This window comes from Cupressus sempervirens, chromosome 7, assembly GCF_028749045.1.
Source record: "Cupressus sempervirens isolate cs-2001-9-10 chromosome 7, ASM2874904v1, whole genome shotgun sequence".
Lineage (NCBI taxonomy): Eukaryota > Viridiplantae > Streptophyta > Pinopsida > Cupressales > Cupressaceae > Cupressus > Cupressus sempervirens.
In genome coordinates, this window is record NC_143124.1 from 255,975,785 (window position 1) to 255,991,254 (window position 15,470).

Consider the following 15,470-nt stretch of genomic DNA (forward strand, 5'->3'; position numbering starts at 1 on the left):
AAGGACTTAGGTCAAAAATTGATTAAATGACCATACACGAACCAAAGCTAGTCAACACCAAAGAATAATAGAAAGGACATAGGCCACCAATTGAATTATAGTTTATAAACTAAGGTTAAAAAGATATAACTTTATTAAGTAAAGCTTAGACCCTAGAGTATTTGCATCAATGCTACGAAAGATCAATCTAGAAATGTGCAACTTGTACAACATGCTCCATTGGCATTCTATAACATGAACAATATATCCAACTAAGGTGAATATAGAAACATGCACTTTGTACAACATGATCTATTGACATCAATAATGCATGTCCAACTAATAGAGACAACATTTCAACGAGCCATATTAGCCCTCAAAATTAGTCACAAACATTTCCAACAAGGAGTAATCCTTTAAGACATTACTTGTTCTGCAACTAATAGAGACAAAATATCAACAAGCCATATCAACACTAATGTTAATCACAACATTTCCAACAAGGGCGTGAGGAACAAGCCGCGTTAGCCCTGATATTATTCACAACATTTACTTTCCAACTGGGAGTGAGCATTTACAACATTACTATTATAAAGAGAGTAGTTGGCAATTAGTTGAAGTTCAAATCTAGAGAAAGTGATGCATGAGTCATGAAAGATTCTAAATACTTTCTTAAATCAAGTTTGTGTTTTCGGTGGAGTCTATGTCTTGATTATATCTAATGGTAGAAATTCAATATTTTACGAAGTAGGAGGGTTAGTATAAGAGAAGGATTAGTATTAGTGATTTTACAAAGTAGGAAGAGGACTACTATTAGAGGAGGATTATCATTAGTGATTTTAGAGGTAGGAAGATTGATATTAGTGATCTCATTGGCTTGTAAGGGTTTGCAAGAAATGGTCATACTTTACAAAGTAGGGGGATTAGTATTAGAGAAGGATTAGTATTAGTGATCTTATAGGTAGAAACGTTGGTTTGTCAGGGTTTGCTAGAAATGGTCACACTTCCTTTGACTCAAACTTCAATGACTTACAAAGCAGGGGGATTAGTATTAGAGAAGGATTGGTATTAGTGATCTTATAGGTAGAAACGTTGGTTTGTCAGGGTTTGCTAGAAATGGTCACACTTACTTTGACTCAAACTTCAATGACTTACTTTTACTATTGTTGCATACTAGATTTATTTCTTTCCAATTTCCTTTAAGATTAATCTTAGCATGTAAGAATGACAACTTCTAAATAGCCAAAAATAATAATAATAAATAAAAGAAGAAAGTAGAAAGCTTCAAAGTGGAGACTCATCACACGATCCTTACAATGGACGTGGATGACACAAGCTTGACTAACTCTAGCTAGGCCCAGGGCATTTAGTATCTACCAGACCCACTTCTTCTACAAAACTGTATTTCCATTAATTAAAAAACCGGGTCAGAGATCCTCGTTTTTAAATTGAACATAGAGGTGAGATATACTTCTACATGTGGTGGACATGTAATTTAATTGGGGTTTACATGTAATTACATTAACCTTAAAAAGTAATTGCAGGTGAAATTGAAGCATATATAAGAAACCCCAGTAGACTACAGCAGGACATTACTGAAACTTGGAATACATAAGAGATGGATCTCCATACCTATATATTCAACGGTTTATATTGACTACTTTCTTTTTGTAGATCAAATTGTGTTATCTTTTCAAAGTATAGGCTTACAGTTTTTTAACGGACAGCAATTTTTTTTTTTTTTTTTAAATGAGCTCATTCGCAGGAGAAAACTTGAAGCGCTTTTCAATCAAGTTACGTAGGATTTCAGGGTTATATAAAAATAATTGTGTTTAGAATCTAAAAATGAGTTACATCAACCGGTCAGGATCTGATTTGAAGTACTTTTTGATCAAGTTCTTTTGGGGTTTGTAGGGTTTCAGGCTCCTAGCAAAATCTATCCAGTCCTGGCATTGTTATTTAGGGTTTCGCAGCGTACCAAGCTTACCTATCAATTTACAAAAAGCTTTTTAGTAATATTTTTAATATTTTCTGCCAGTCACCTGGATCAGTATACAGGAAGTGGCATAGATAGATTCATCCATAGGACCAAATCTAGATACAGCAGACATAATAGTCAAAAGCAAATTCGAAACAAGTTCTAACAGAAAGGTTTAACTGATAATCTGAACTCTTCCTTATTCTTCTTGAGAAATAACTCATTCTCCTTTTCGTTTAAAAATAAAATACAAATCAAGTACTGTGATAACTTTTGGCAAAAAGAGTTTTGCAGAGACTATTTTGAAAAAACCCTTTCTTAGTGAATGCTTTGAATAGTATTAACAGCCTTTTGGCATTTTACTTCACAAAATTCAATGATGAACACGCCTGGAAATTATGCAGTATGCAACAGAAGATGAGAACTTAGATTAAACACTTGGTCACAATATCTTCCTGTAGAAGAAAGCAAAACTAAATATTGATGACACGTCCTGCAGAGTGAGGAATGTCGAAAATACTGATTGGACTTTTCTGATGTTTATGTGATAGCAAACCTTCAGTAGCGTCATTTTCAATGTCACTAAATGGGTGAATTTCGCCGAAAGATAAAGCGATTTGCCTGGGATTTTCCTCAGTTGTACTGGAATTAAGTAAGGGTTCATTTTCAGTTTCAGGTCTAAAATCATATTCTTTCAACTCATCAGCAGCATTGTTGCTGGGAGAGTTAAGATCATCTTGAACTCGAATTTGTCCTTTATGTTGAAGATTAATTGAGAATGACTGGCCAGTCAATGGACTTATACCTATTGACGCAGTGCTTCCAACAAAAGGTTGCCACTCATTGTTGGAAGGATATTCATTGGTATGGTTTTTAATTTCAGGGCTTTTCCCCTCCTCTGGAGCTGGGATAGTAGGATCATGTTCTCTGTCATTGCATAGTTCTTCCTCTTTCACGGTAAAGTCGGCAAGCGAGCCAAGGCTGGAAGAGCTTTTTGAACCATTTTTCAATTCATTCTCATGGTTCTTATGTTTATTTTCTATGCTCTGATTGATTCCATGATCATATGATGTGCTCACCTCCTCTTCTACACGATTACAAGCAGACTTAGATCTTGTAAATTCATCCAAAGAAGATGTTCTAGAAGAAAAACTTCCAGATCCTCGGATTCCGAAAGAAACTCTCCTAGCATGGTTGCGCTCTTCTTTCAGAAGCTTCTCTTGATTAAGAAGGTCAAGAATCCTTTCTGCTTTTCTTTGGATACTCTGGCCCCAATCAAAACTGCAAAGAAATGCAAAAATATCTTAATCAGGAGACAAAGGATGAACAAAAACAAGTAATTTATAACCGTGTATTTATAAAATACTGCAGAACAATATCATAAAAAGAGAATATAGATTTATCAATTTCTTTTCATTCAAAATGTTTAACTCTATCCCAATACTGTTTTTCCATAATGCATTTAGAGAAATCATCAATGACTATTTATTATTCTAGTCATATCTCTAGACTTGTATATAACAGAAAACTATATGGCATGCTAAAAGTGAAAGCCTTCAGAACTATTTTGTGTAAAAACCTACTTTATGTGCCTCTGTTGTGGTGGTTGGTTTTGCGTTTCTTCCTGTAATTTTTGGCTTTTGTGTGATTCTCTTGTTCACATTTCTTAAAAGAAGCAGCGAAGGTTTGAAATCTAACTTCATAGTTGCTAAAAGCATAGAAGTTTTCTACCTACCTTCTCAATAAGGTCATCCATTATATAAATTGAGAGGGCAAAACGGAAAATACAAATCCAAAATCAGGGGATAAGAACAAAATTAAAATAAGAAAGGACTTTTCTGGAAATTTTAAAATACTATAAACAACTGAGAGTTATGTGACAACAAGTCACAAGATAAGGAAGCTCTCAGTAAATTTATTTCCCGGCATGCCTAAAGCAGCCCTTGCACCAGATCAGACAGTACATTTAGTTGAACTAGTAGAAAATAGAGGATAGTGTATTTTGTTTATGTAATGTTCCTTTACCAAACCTTATTGTTTGTCCAAGTCTAAAGGGGAAAATGTTTAATCCATAGGGTGGAATGGATATGGCCATACAGAGGAATGGAATGTCGTACGAGAATTTGGGAGGATGGAAGATGGTGTTGGAAGATGGCGAATGGAAGTTAGCAGATAGAAGATGGAAGTTTGGGAGATGGAAGATGGTGGATGGAAGTTGGAAGTTGGAAGATGGAAGTTGGTAGAAGGAGTACAAGGAGTGCGGAGGGATGGAGGAAGAAGTATAGAGAGGTGGAGGGAGGAGTACAGAGAGAGGTAGATGGAGGGAGGAGTACGGATGGAAGGAGGTAGTATGGCAGATGTTGAGGGAAGTATGGATGGATGGAGGAGTATAGATGGAGGGAGGTAGTACAAAAGATGGAGGGAGGAGTACGGATGGAGGGAGGTAGTACGACAGATGGAAAGAGGAGTATGAATGGAGGGAGATATAGGGAGGGAGGTAGTACAAAAGATGGAGGGAGGAGTATGGGTGGAGGGAAGTAGTACAACAGATGGAGGGAGGAGTACGGATGGAGGAGTACATTGGGTATTTTATAAAAATTGGAAAGAACATACAAACTCGTATGCAAATAATATTAGAACACAATTCCATCAAATAAATGCCAATCATGAATAGATATTGAATACCAATATTCTCCAATTAATACTCACTGACAAAGATGGTGCTCTGATTTGCCAGATTTGAGCAAAGTATTATAGGCGGTAGAACAGAGTGAGGGTTGAATCCCACTGAAACCGGAAAGCCAAGTAGGGAAGATCTTTCACTTCCGAAATGACGAACAATAGAGAACTCCAACAAGAATTCGTAATACAAGAAAATAATCCAAATCACATCCCTACGACTACCTACAAGCCGTGTTTAAATACCCATCGGGGAAAACCTTTCCGAGGGTGTACAAAGATAGCCGACGACAACACTTACCAATGGAAACTAAAATAAAAATAGGTCCGAGATATATTAAATCAATCGGAACCACAAATACAAATATTAACTTGCGCTCATATTAATTAATTAAAGTAACTAATTAAAGGTCCTTTTATTGTATTATTTAAATTTTGAGACTAGTTAATTAATTAATTAAATTAAATTATTACATTAAAAATTGGGAACATTACAGTTTACACTTATACTGGCAGACTTTACAAATTGCATTGATCTATCTATATTATTGCTATCTCTATTGTGGTACTTAGGAATAAGTTCAAACTCTATCTTAAGTTCACACCCTCACGAGAACTAAGCGCCTTCTATAAACTAATTCAGTGATTAGAAAAGCTTTAAGATTCGTTGCTTGTTAAATTATTTTAAAAAGAAAGATGTTGAAATGGACCATGTATGTTGGCTAAAAATTTCTGCCATGAGTAAGCATGGTGGATATAAGAAAATCAGAAAACATGTTGATGAATGAAATTATTGCATTCTAACTACATTATCATTCTATCATTAATCATCTTAAGATTCCATAAAGCTACGAATAATACAGAGGTTGAGCTGTATGAGCAATAAATTGAAATCACAGTTGCCAGTTTCTAGATTCATGATGTACATTGCCTTTCTAGCAATTGGATTATACTTCTTCATTCAAAATCTAGATAAGAAATGAACTTATCGACAGAAAACAGGACACAATTACCTGTTACTTGTCAACCCTGAATAATAAAAGTTGCATCCTTGCAGAACAGGGAATAGATTTAAATACTTCTGGGTTTGTTGTGGTTAGAAATTCAATTTTGGCATGCCTCATGAGTAGAAATACAGTTAGGCACATATGCTAACCATTAGAAGATTGTTTTAGGTAAGGATCAAGTGCATATAAATCTTTCTACTAATGTAGGAAGACACATATGCTGACCAATTAAATTGAGGAACAAATGCGTAGACCATTCTTTACCAATACAAGAAGACACATATGCTGCTCATTAGAAAATAGGTTTAGGGGAGTAACAAACTCATATACATTTACGAAATCCATATGCATATTATTAAAAGATAGCTTTTGTTGAGAAGCAAATGCATATTTAATTCTTTACTGAAACAGGAAGAGACATGCTGACCATTAGAAGATAAATTTTAGGAGAGGAACATATGCATAAAAATGCTACCCATTATAAGATAATTTTATAAGAGGAACAAATGGAAATTCATCTCTTTACCATCATTACAATTCTTACAGAGCGAAGTTTTCATCACATTAATTGATATATTTACCTTCAGTTTCAGACTAAGAAAGTGAAAATATATAGATAACATACCCAAGGTCATCGGTATATTGAAAATGGCCTAGTTGATAAAAAGCGTTCTTGTCACTCCTAAACTCTGCTGCAATACTCTCTGGACCATGCGTCAACAGGTACTCCAAAAGAATTAATGTTTTGGAAATACTTCTTGACATCTTTGTATCAAAATTCGTCAACCTAGCGAAATAAAACTTTCTTATTTAGTTCAGCAACAATATAATCAACGGAGTTAGTCATTGTTGTGCATTAAAAAACTTGTTGCTAAAAATGAGAATGACATAGAAATTCCAATATAAGATTTTATATCATCCAAAAAGAAGTTTAAGACATCATGATCAGAGCATAAGCCATTAGGCTGAAACCCTTCGGCTCAGAACCAAATGAACTAAAACCCTTATTTCAGGGATAATGGAAGATTTTGTATCATCCAGAAAGAACTTTGAGCTATCCATAATAGGAGCACAAGCCATTCGGCTTAAACAGCTTAAACCCTTATGATGTCAGGCTGGTGAAAGATTTTATATCAGCCTCAAAAATCTTTGAGCTATCCATAATGGGAGCATGAGCCATAAACAGCTTAAGCCCTTATGATGTCATGCTGATGAAAGATTTTATATCAACCACAAAGAAATTTGAGCTACCCATAATGGAAGCATGAGCCATTAGGCAACCCTTTGACTACGAGGGCCTCCTACATAGCAAGAGCAAGACCTGATGGGCTCATTACAACAAGTCAACGAGTCAAGCTTCATAAGTTGATCAAAGACACATTGACATAACATTTGGGGTTTTATATACAAGCAAATTTAATTTACTGTTGAAATTATTTAAATTATATCAGCACTAATTAATTGAAAATTTACAATTGAAATATCATTAAATTAATTTTAAAAATCTTAAGAAAATTATAATTAATTCTTTTTACAAACTAAATAATGCCTAGTTCCATACATTAAATATGAAAAAGGTAAAAATTTATTCAAATCAAAAAAGGAAAAGAATTCATAAAAATCAAGTAAGAAACTTTTTGGAGAAAACAGCAATAGATCTTTTCCAAGACGGTGCAATGTTGCAGGAGGATAACAGAGCAGCCATGCACCCAGAAATGAGCAGTCCAAAATGGACGCAGTTGGGTCTATTTTGATGTGAAATGGCTTCCTTAAATATTCTGCTAACGAGTTAAATACTCAATTATACTCAGGGCTGCATGAAAATCTCCATTTCAATTTCTGTTCATTCTATTAGAAAAGTAAACAGGTTTTACAAAACCCAAGCAGTGAATATCATGTGCTTTCACCTCTTTCCATGATTAAAAGACATATCTAGCTTATGGTTTTAATTTTAGATGCCTGATCATGTAATTATGAGGAAGGAACAGAACTGTAATAGATTGGAATTTACGATGCCTGTTGTCAAGGTGGATTTCAGTTATAGCATCAAAACCCCCCAAAATTCCATACATAATAATTTGCATATGGGTTTTTTATTTTCAATCCTTTGTCAATTGCACAGATACAATGGATTGTTATTTTTTTGGTCATGCTCTCCGGAATCCCTAGGGATACAAAATTATACAAATTTAATATTAATATGGATTGTTTGAGGATTTGATTGTGGGTTTCTCAATCAACAATTCCAATCAAACTTGTTATCTTGAAAAAGAAATGTAGAGTTCTATCTCTTACTTCCTGATCATCATCAAGTGTTTGATCCAAACCAATCATATCTAAATAACTTTTATATATCATGGGCTGAAAATTATATTTCTACGAGATTATATGTTAAAAAAATCTTGCCTCTTATGTAAAACCTCAACAATTCTCCAATAGTTGTCTACTTCAAATGCAGCCTGAGAAATTGCGGCCATTGTGCGGGTCTCTGGTCCCCATGGATCACCGTTTGTTGCTTCCTCTGTCATTCTGCATGCACACAATACAAACAGCTCTGTCTTATCAAATCTGAACGATGATGTTGGTGGGTTAAATTAAACCAAATTTCCAAATGAAAAAGAGATTTGATTACTGGGCATATTGAATTCAATAGATGAAAGCCCAATTTGAGAATATTCAAAACTGGAAAAACAAATTTGATAAATCTAGGTTGAAATTGAAATATTATGAGCTTGGCTGCTAAAATCTATAACGAAATTTAAATATGAACTTACAATTCAGGTTCTGTGACATCAGTTAGAGCAAGCCTTGCAGTTTTCAGCTTCTCCCTCAGGAAAAAAGAGGCCTGTTTCGTAAAGTGTGAAATATGCAGACTACCCATTATAAGATTTGATCCTAAACTACTCTCTCTTACTATTCGTAAAGATTTGTATCAGATATAAGGGCAGAAATGGGCAATATGTAGGGCAAAAGGCATAAAGGCTCAAACAAAATACGGTTTTATTCACTTCATTATGGCGGGTAACACAAGGATCTTAAAGACAAAAGATACACAAACTCTTATTTGTAGAGGATTGAATTCTGTGACCGATTGTATCCAGAAGATACCAAATTCTGTTTGCCACAATATGTTATTTCTTCTCTCCGGGAAAACAAAGGCAGTTGACGACTATAGCATGTCTTGAACAGACACCTGTATTTAGAAATTTGACAAAACTGAATCATGACCGTCTCTCTTGGTCATGCAAAAACAGAGCACGAGATGAAGACAGATGCCAAATTATTAGGTTTTATAACAAATCTATCAACAATATATATTGAAGTAGAAATTTTCAGTGTAAATATTAAATTTAATCGTGTCAGTTTTATGGCAGATGGAATTATTTTTCTAAGATGGCTTTAATTATTTTTATCATTTTATTTTCAATAAGATTTAATTAATTAAAAAGTCAACAGTGTAAGAATAGTAGTGTTTCTTTGATATATATATATATATATATATGATTGATTTGCCAACTTTTGGAAGGGTAAAATATTGACACAAAAAAATGAGAAGTAATAGAGAAATCATTTACAACCATTAGGTGTTCTGGTTTTTCAGATATGTGGGAGTTGTTGAATGTTTCAAAGTAAAACAATGCACTATTTTCTATTTGATTGGTTGGCAAGAAGCCAAGTTTTTCCATACGTACCCATTTCAACTTTTGACAGTAGAGAAAACAATAAGATAAACTTTGTTTTAAAGACAAATATAATATCTAAAAAAAATTTGGGTCATATTGTTAGCAGTTGGAGCTGATAAGAGAAGACCAGAGACTACGTAGTTTCTTTGGATGGTTTATCTCTTTTATTACAGAGTGACTTCGTCAGCATTTTCAACTTAGTTTATACAAACAAAATAGTTGATGAATGCATGTCATTTGCTTCTAAAGGAACTAGTATTTTATTTGAGAATTTTTTAGCTGGAAAAACTTTTGCAATTGTTTTTAAATGAAGAGTAGGGATCAACGTTATGTATGAATATCTGTGAAAGAATTAAAAATTGAGATGTATTTATCTTATTAAAATTGTCTTACAACTTACAACATAAAGACATAATTCTAATCTCATTTTTAAAATTATATTAATTTTATCATTTAGTAAAGTTTAATTATTAATGTATTCTTTACAAATCATTTTAATTTTGTCAAACAAAAAAATCTATTTAATGAATGAAAGATATCATTTAAATTTTACTATACATTTCACAAATCTTATTAATTTTTCAAGAGATGAAACCCATATAATAAATGATAGACAAAACTTGAATTCTTGTGTACACTTTATGAATCATTCCAACTTTATAAGAGATAAATTGCAACTTACACTTCATTTAAGATGTATTTTGTCTACTACTCATTTGTCCAAACCTTGAAGTAAAGTAATAATCTCATTAATGAAATGTTTAAACCACTGTTCTAAAATAAATCACTCGTATCAAAATTATTGTAATTTTTCTTCATTCTTTAACATTAAACAAAAAAAATTGTTTTTAACCCAAATGATATATAATACTAAAACTAAATTCCTTATATAGATTCATTTTCCAATCATTTCAATACTACGATTAAACAAAATACACTTAAACATAATAAGAAAATAATAATTATGACTATACTCTTAGTAAATTATTTCAAGAGAGACTTAAAATTTTGTTGATAAATCATTTTAACTTCACTAAAAGACATTATCCACTTAGCCCATGATAAGTTTTTTTTTAATAATAAGGGTAACATATTTATAAAGAATGCAATTATTAAAAGTTGAAATTAAGAAATATGCACTAATCAACCATAACAATAGTTTGACACGTAGCTAGTCCACTTAATCCATGATAGGAAAAATATGTGTCACATTGTTAAAGATTGAAATTAAGAAAATGTGCACTGATTAGCTATTGAAAACATGTCTTTTTTCAATTAGAATAAGAATTTAAGAATTACATTAGCGTTACAGCATAAAACAACAGCATTACAACATAATCACTAGAATGTGCTCATGACATCAGACTTAACTATCACTACAACAATGCTGGATAAACATGAGTCGACCGACAATGTAGAATGATATGGCGCTATGCTCATGATATCAGACTTAAGCATCACTACACCAATACGAAATATACGAGTTTCTTATGACTTAGTTGGTAACAAGTGGGTTTGAAATTTTTTAAGTACTTTATTGCGTGTATTGACTATAAAAAGGGACTCAGAGAGAGTTTACAGTCAAACAAATATATGTGGACATCATAATGGCATCATGGAATGGAAGACATAAGCTTTTCAACTACTCATATTATTAATTAAATAAATAATTGTTTTTGTGTGTCATGACGTTTACTAATATTAACAAGTCCTTATCTCTCATATATTTTGAAACTTTCCTTTAAGATCGTTTTCTATTATTTTCTTGTTCAGGAGATAATTAGGGTAGTTCAGATTCATTGTTAAAAAATAGAAATTCAACGAAAATGATTTTTATTGTCTCCATAAAATTAAAAAATTTGGTACTAGATTATATAATGGTGAAATTAGTAATATTTATGTGATTTTTTTTTGTTGTTGTTTTGGGTAGAATATTATAATGTATTAAGTTTGGTTCAGAGTCTTTGATTTATTTCTATATATTTCATCTTTAGTTATCTATTTTCTCCTATATTTTTCATTTATTATTTTTATAATTTTTAGAAATGCTTACTTTAATGTATTAGTTTTGTTTTTACTTTTGTTTGTAAGATTATTATTTGTGAATTATATTTTATTTGTATAAAATAAGATTGACTTAATTTAATTTTACATTCTATATTTCTTAGTTCCTTCTATAAGTGATTATTATTAATTTGGTATATTTTATATATGATTTTATATTTTGATATTTAAGGCATTCAATGTAATTATCACCATGAAACTTGTAGGTTTAGAGATTTAAATGGACATATAGAGAAAACTATATTGATTTTTGAGGGACAAAGAACTAAATATGTTCATCACCATATACATGCTTATGTATGATATCTTTGCATCTTTATTCATAGTCAACCTACGTATCTAAGAATCCAACCTAGGAGAACACGAACATAGTGATTTAGTAGATTCTCAAATGTTTTATGTTAGTATGCACCCTGTAATATCCCTCATTTGCTATCATTGCAAACTTAGTTGTTAAAGTTCTATATAACTCTTCTATAGATGTCTTAGCCCTTAATTGGTATTTGAGTGCAATACTTTAATATGTTGAGTAATTGATTATGTTAGGTTGTAACAATTTCCTCCTTGCAAAATGGATGCTTTAATTGATCTTAGTTAGTTAATGAAATTACTTTTGTGATGATGTTACGGTGCATCTTAGAAAGATGTTTATTATGTCCTCATGATAATGAGATGTTCATGTTAGAATATGATGTCATGCATATTTAGGATTTACTATTATAGTTACCTCATATTTGCATGTGTATGGTGTGTTTGTATGTCTTATATTTATGTTTGACATGCCTAATATGATTGAGGGAGCAAGTCATAGTCACCTACTAGTCATGATTTGCATGATGTACAACTCTCTTCCATTGTTTATTTAGCTTAGATATATATGCAAATGTACACACTTGTCTTTCATATAAATTTACAAGTACTAGGAGTTGACTTTCTTGAATTGTTAGGATTAGTGTGCCCTATTGTAAAAACTTAATGGTAAGAATGAAGACATAATGTTCAGGTCCAATCCCAACCATAGTCCAATTACTTATCTTGAGAAGGACATGTATCTAGCTTTCCACCCTTTTTAAAACCCATGAGTTTATCTTTGACTGTGTTGTTTAACTTTGAGTTTTGGTTCATTTTGATAATGTTGTTTTTATGTGGATTTGGCTATGTGATTTATTTGGTAAATGACTTAATTATAATATTTGGGTTGATCATATAATATTGAGAATTATTAAATATTATTTGATTACAAATAAAATATTAAATTATGGGAATATTTATTTAATTAAAAACTAATTAAATATGTGCTTTAGTTTAAAAGACTTAATTTGAAAAATTGGTTAAAGAGAAATTAACATATGATGATATAGAAATTAATTAAATGGGTAAAAGTACAAACATTTGTCACTCTTTTACAAAGGAAAAGGTTAACATTAAAAAAAGTGTTAAACCTCAATATTTTAAAAGTTATATTTCTATTTTGAATTTTAAGTTGGTGTAAACTGACGAAATGTGTATAAAAGGATGAAGTTTATGACTGCTATTGTTTAAATTTTTTTTTTTTTTTTTTAAATGTTTTTAGAGATTTAAATGATCTTTTTTTTATAGTGTTAAAAATCTAGCAAATTAGGGGTATAGTTCCCACCATAGAAATAATTGCAAATACATGGTTTTTCATCCAAATTTGAAGTATGTTGTTGACAACATATGTTCCTAGAACTATAAAAAAAAAATCAAAATATTGTATAATTTGTTTGTTATAGCTATTTTAAGTTGAACTTTTCATAATTTAACAGTTTTCCCTTCCCACCATATTTTCTCTTGTAAATCTATTTTAATGATTACAAATGTTATATAATATTGAAGCAGACTCCCTCCTCTAGAACAATTAATCATTTAAATTTTTATTTGGCACCATCTTCTCATTTTTATATTTTTTTCAAATGTGTATCATCTTCAATGTTCAAATACCTACTTGCATTACTTTGCAATTATTGTAATCGATATTGTGTCACCCATAAAAAAATTATATTGGCATAATTTTGACTACAAATGTTGGAATTTACAAGTAGGAAGAATACTTCTAAGAGAGGTGGGGGGGGGGGGGGGGGGGGGGGGTGTGAACCAGAAGTACCAAACTTTAAGCTATAAAACTTTTAATTGAAATCAATACATGTATGAAACATTTTTAACTAACATGAAAATAAAGGCATGCATGAAAATAGAAAACACAATATTTGATCACCCAGAAACCCTCGAAAATGAGAAGGTAAAAATGGGGTGGGGATGACACCCACAACTTATCACTGCAACAATATGTAACTTGTTAAGGTTACAAAGTTTGACCATCATCAATGGTATGCCCTGTGAAAGGCTCCAACACCCTATTAAAAGTGACCTGTCTAAAGGATTTACAAACATTCACTTAGAATGTCACCCTATTAAAGGATTTACAAAATGATTGTTAAACCAACCTATCTTCATAAGATTTTCATTATCCTAATACAATGGCTAGAAAGTATAGTAGAATGTGTTGACCTGATAACTTACAATCCTCAATTGCTGATTTTAGATCCTTGTTCTATCTAATTTGATTTGATCCTTCTTGATCTAATATGATTTTGTTCGAAGAGCTGATACTCTATTCTGATAATTGATTCTGCAATGTTGTCTTTCTTCTAAGTCTTTACACCCCTTTCACTTCCTTCAAACTTTGCTAGCATTCTCTAATGCATTCCCATACTCTTCCATACACACTCAAATTATGGGGTTTCAACCTCCTTAAAAAGGTTTTGAGACTTAGGGTTAGGTATGAATCTATGATTGAGATTCATCCATCTTTCCCACTCAAATCTTTCCATTTTTCTAATTGGTTGCATGTTGATTTTATAGGGAATCAAAAGATTCGATCTTATCTTTAAATCCTTCAAGATTCTTCATATGTTGGCTCAAAAATGGTTTACATCTTAGTTTGTGAGGGCACAAACTCTTATGTTGATTCTGTGTTGCTCGACACTTACTGATTACTGATGCTTGACACATATAGAAGTTTTTTCTTTCTTGACACCTATAGTTTACTTGGCTCCTATACTAGCTCAGCATCTATTAGTCACTCGGCATCTAAAACTTACTCGGCACCCGAATGACTTGGCACTTGTTGAATTACTAACTTGGTACATATTGTAGCTCGACATCTATATTATACTAGACATGTATCAACTAAGAAAATTTCTTAAGTGTGTTGACACTCAATTTTCAAAACCAATCTGAGACCAACAATCTCCCCCTTTGACATAAGTGTCAAAAAAACTTAACTAAACATGATGAATCTAATCTCTCTTCGAGTATAATATACATCTATTCAACATACATATGAAACTTCAAAAAAATGTTCAAAATTTTGTGAAGATACCTCAAAATTTGTAACTCCCCTTGAGTTGATGTGCCTTTGCTATATCCATAACTTCTCATGCTGGATTTGTCTCATGTTGATTCTTTGTCTCATGCTAATTCTTTATCTCATGTTGATTCTAATACTCTTTATCTCTACCTTGCATGCTAATTCTAATACTCTTTATCTTTGTCTTTCATGCTAATTCTGATACTCTTTATGTTCTATCTGACTTGCTATGGTTTCACTCCCCCTTTCACACATCTTCCCTTGTAGTTATAATTTCCTTTTGGCTTATCTATTTCTCTTCCTCAAAATTTATTTTCTTATCTCCCCCTTTTTTTTATCTCCCCCTTTTTTGATACTTATGTCAAAGGGTTCTATACATTAGCTAAATACTTAGCCAAAAAGGATTTATTTACCTCCATAACTATCCTGAGAGTAGCATCCCAATTATCTAATGCAATTTTTAGTGATTTGTGCTAGATGGTTGTCTATGCTGCAAGGTGAACTACAATTGCAATGTAGAAAGACTGGGGTCTTTCTTTAAAACATTTTTAGCATAGGCCAGTTCTTTCTACAAAATTTCCATGTGTGGGGTTATAACAGATTGAATCTATATTAACTTGGCCTTGGTATTTTCCTGATCTTCTATGACCACAACTAGTTCCTTCTGAGTGTGAAGCATAGTTTGAAAA

The 15,470-nt window shown here is 32.0% G+C and overlaps 1 protein-coding gene across 2 annotated transcripts; it reads right to left on the reverse strand.

The window, feature by feature from the left end:
• Positions 1-2,131: 2,131 nt before the first annotated feature.
• LOC149546423 (uncharacterized) lies at positions 2,132-8,907 on the reverse strand. Of its 2 annotated transcripts, XM_089791195.1 has the most exons (4): positions 8,418-8,907; positions 8,050-8,172; positions 6,269-6,430; positions 2,132-3,238 (listed from the first exon to the last, which is right to left on the reverse strand). In XM_089791195.1, exons 1-4 carry the CDS (start codon positions 8,522-8,524, stop codon positions 2,431-2,433), a joined length of 1,200 nt encoding a protein of 399 aa, XP_089647321.1. In that variant the 5' UTR covers positions 8,525-8,907; the 3' UTR covers positions 2,132-2,430. The 2 variants fall into 2 exon arrangements, with proteins under 2 accessions (XP_089647321.1, XP_089647322.1); XM_089791196.1 differs by lacking the exon at positions 6,269-6,430 and having other exon boundaries at positions 8,418-8,778.
• Positions 8,908-15,470: the final 6,563 nt, after the last annotated feature.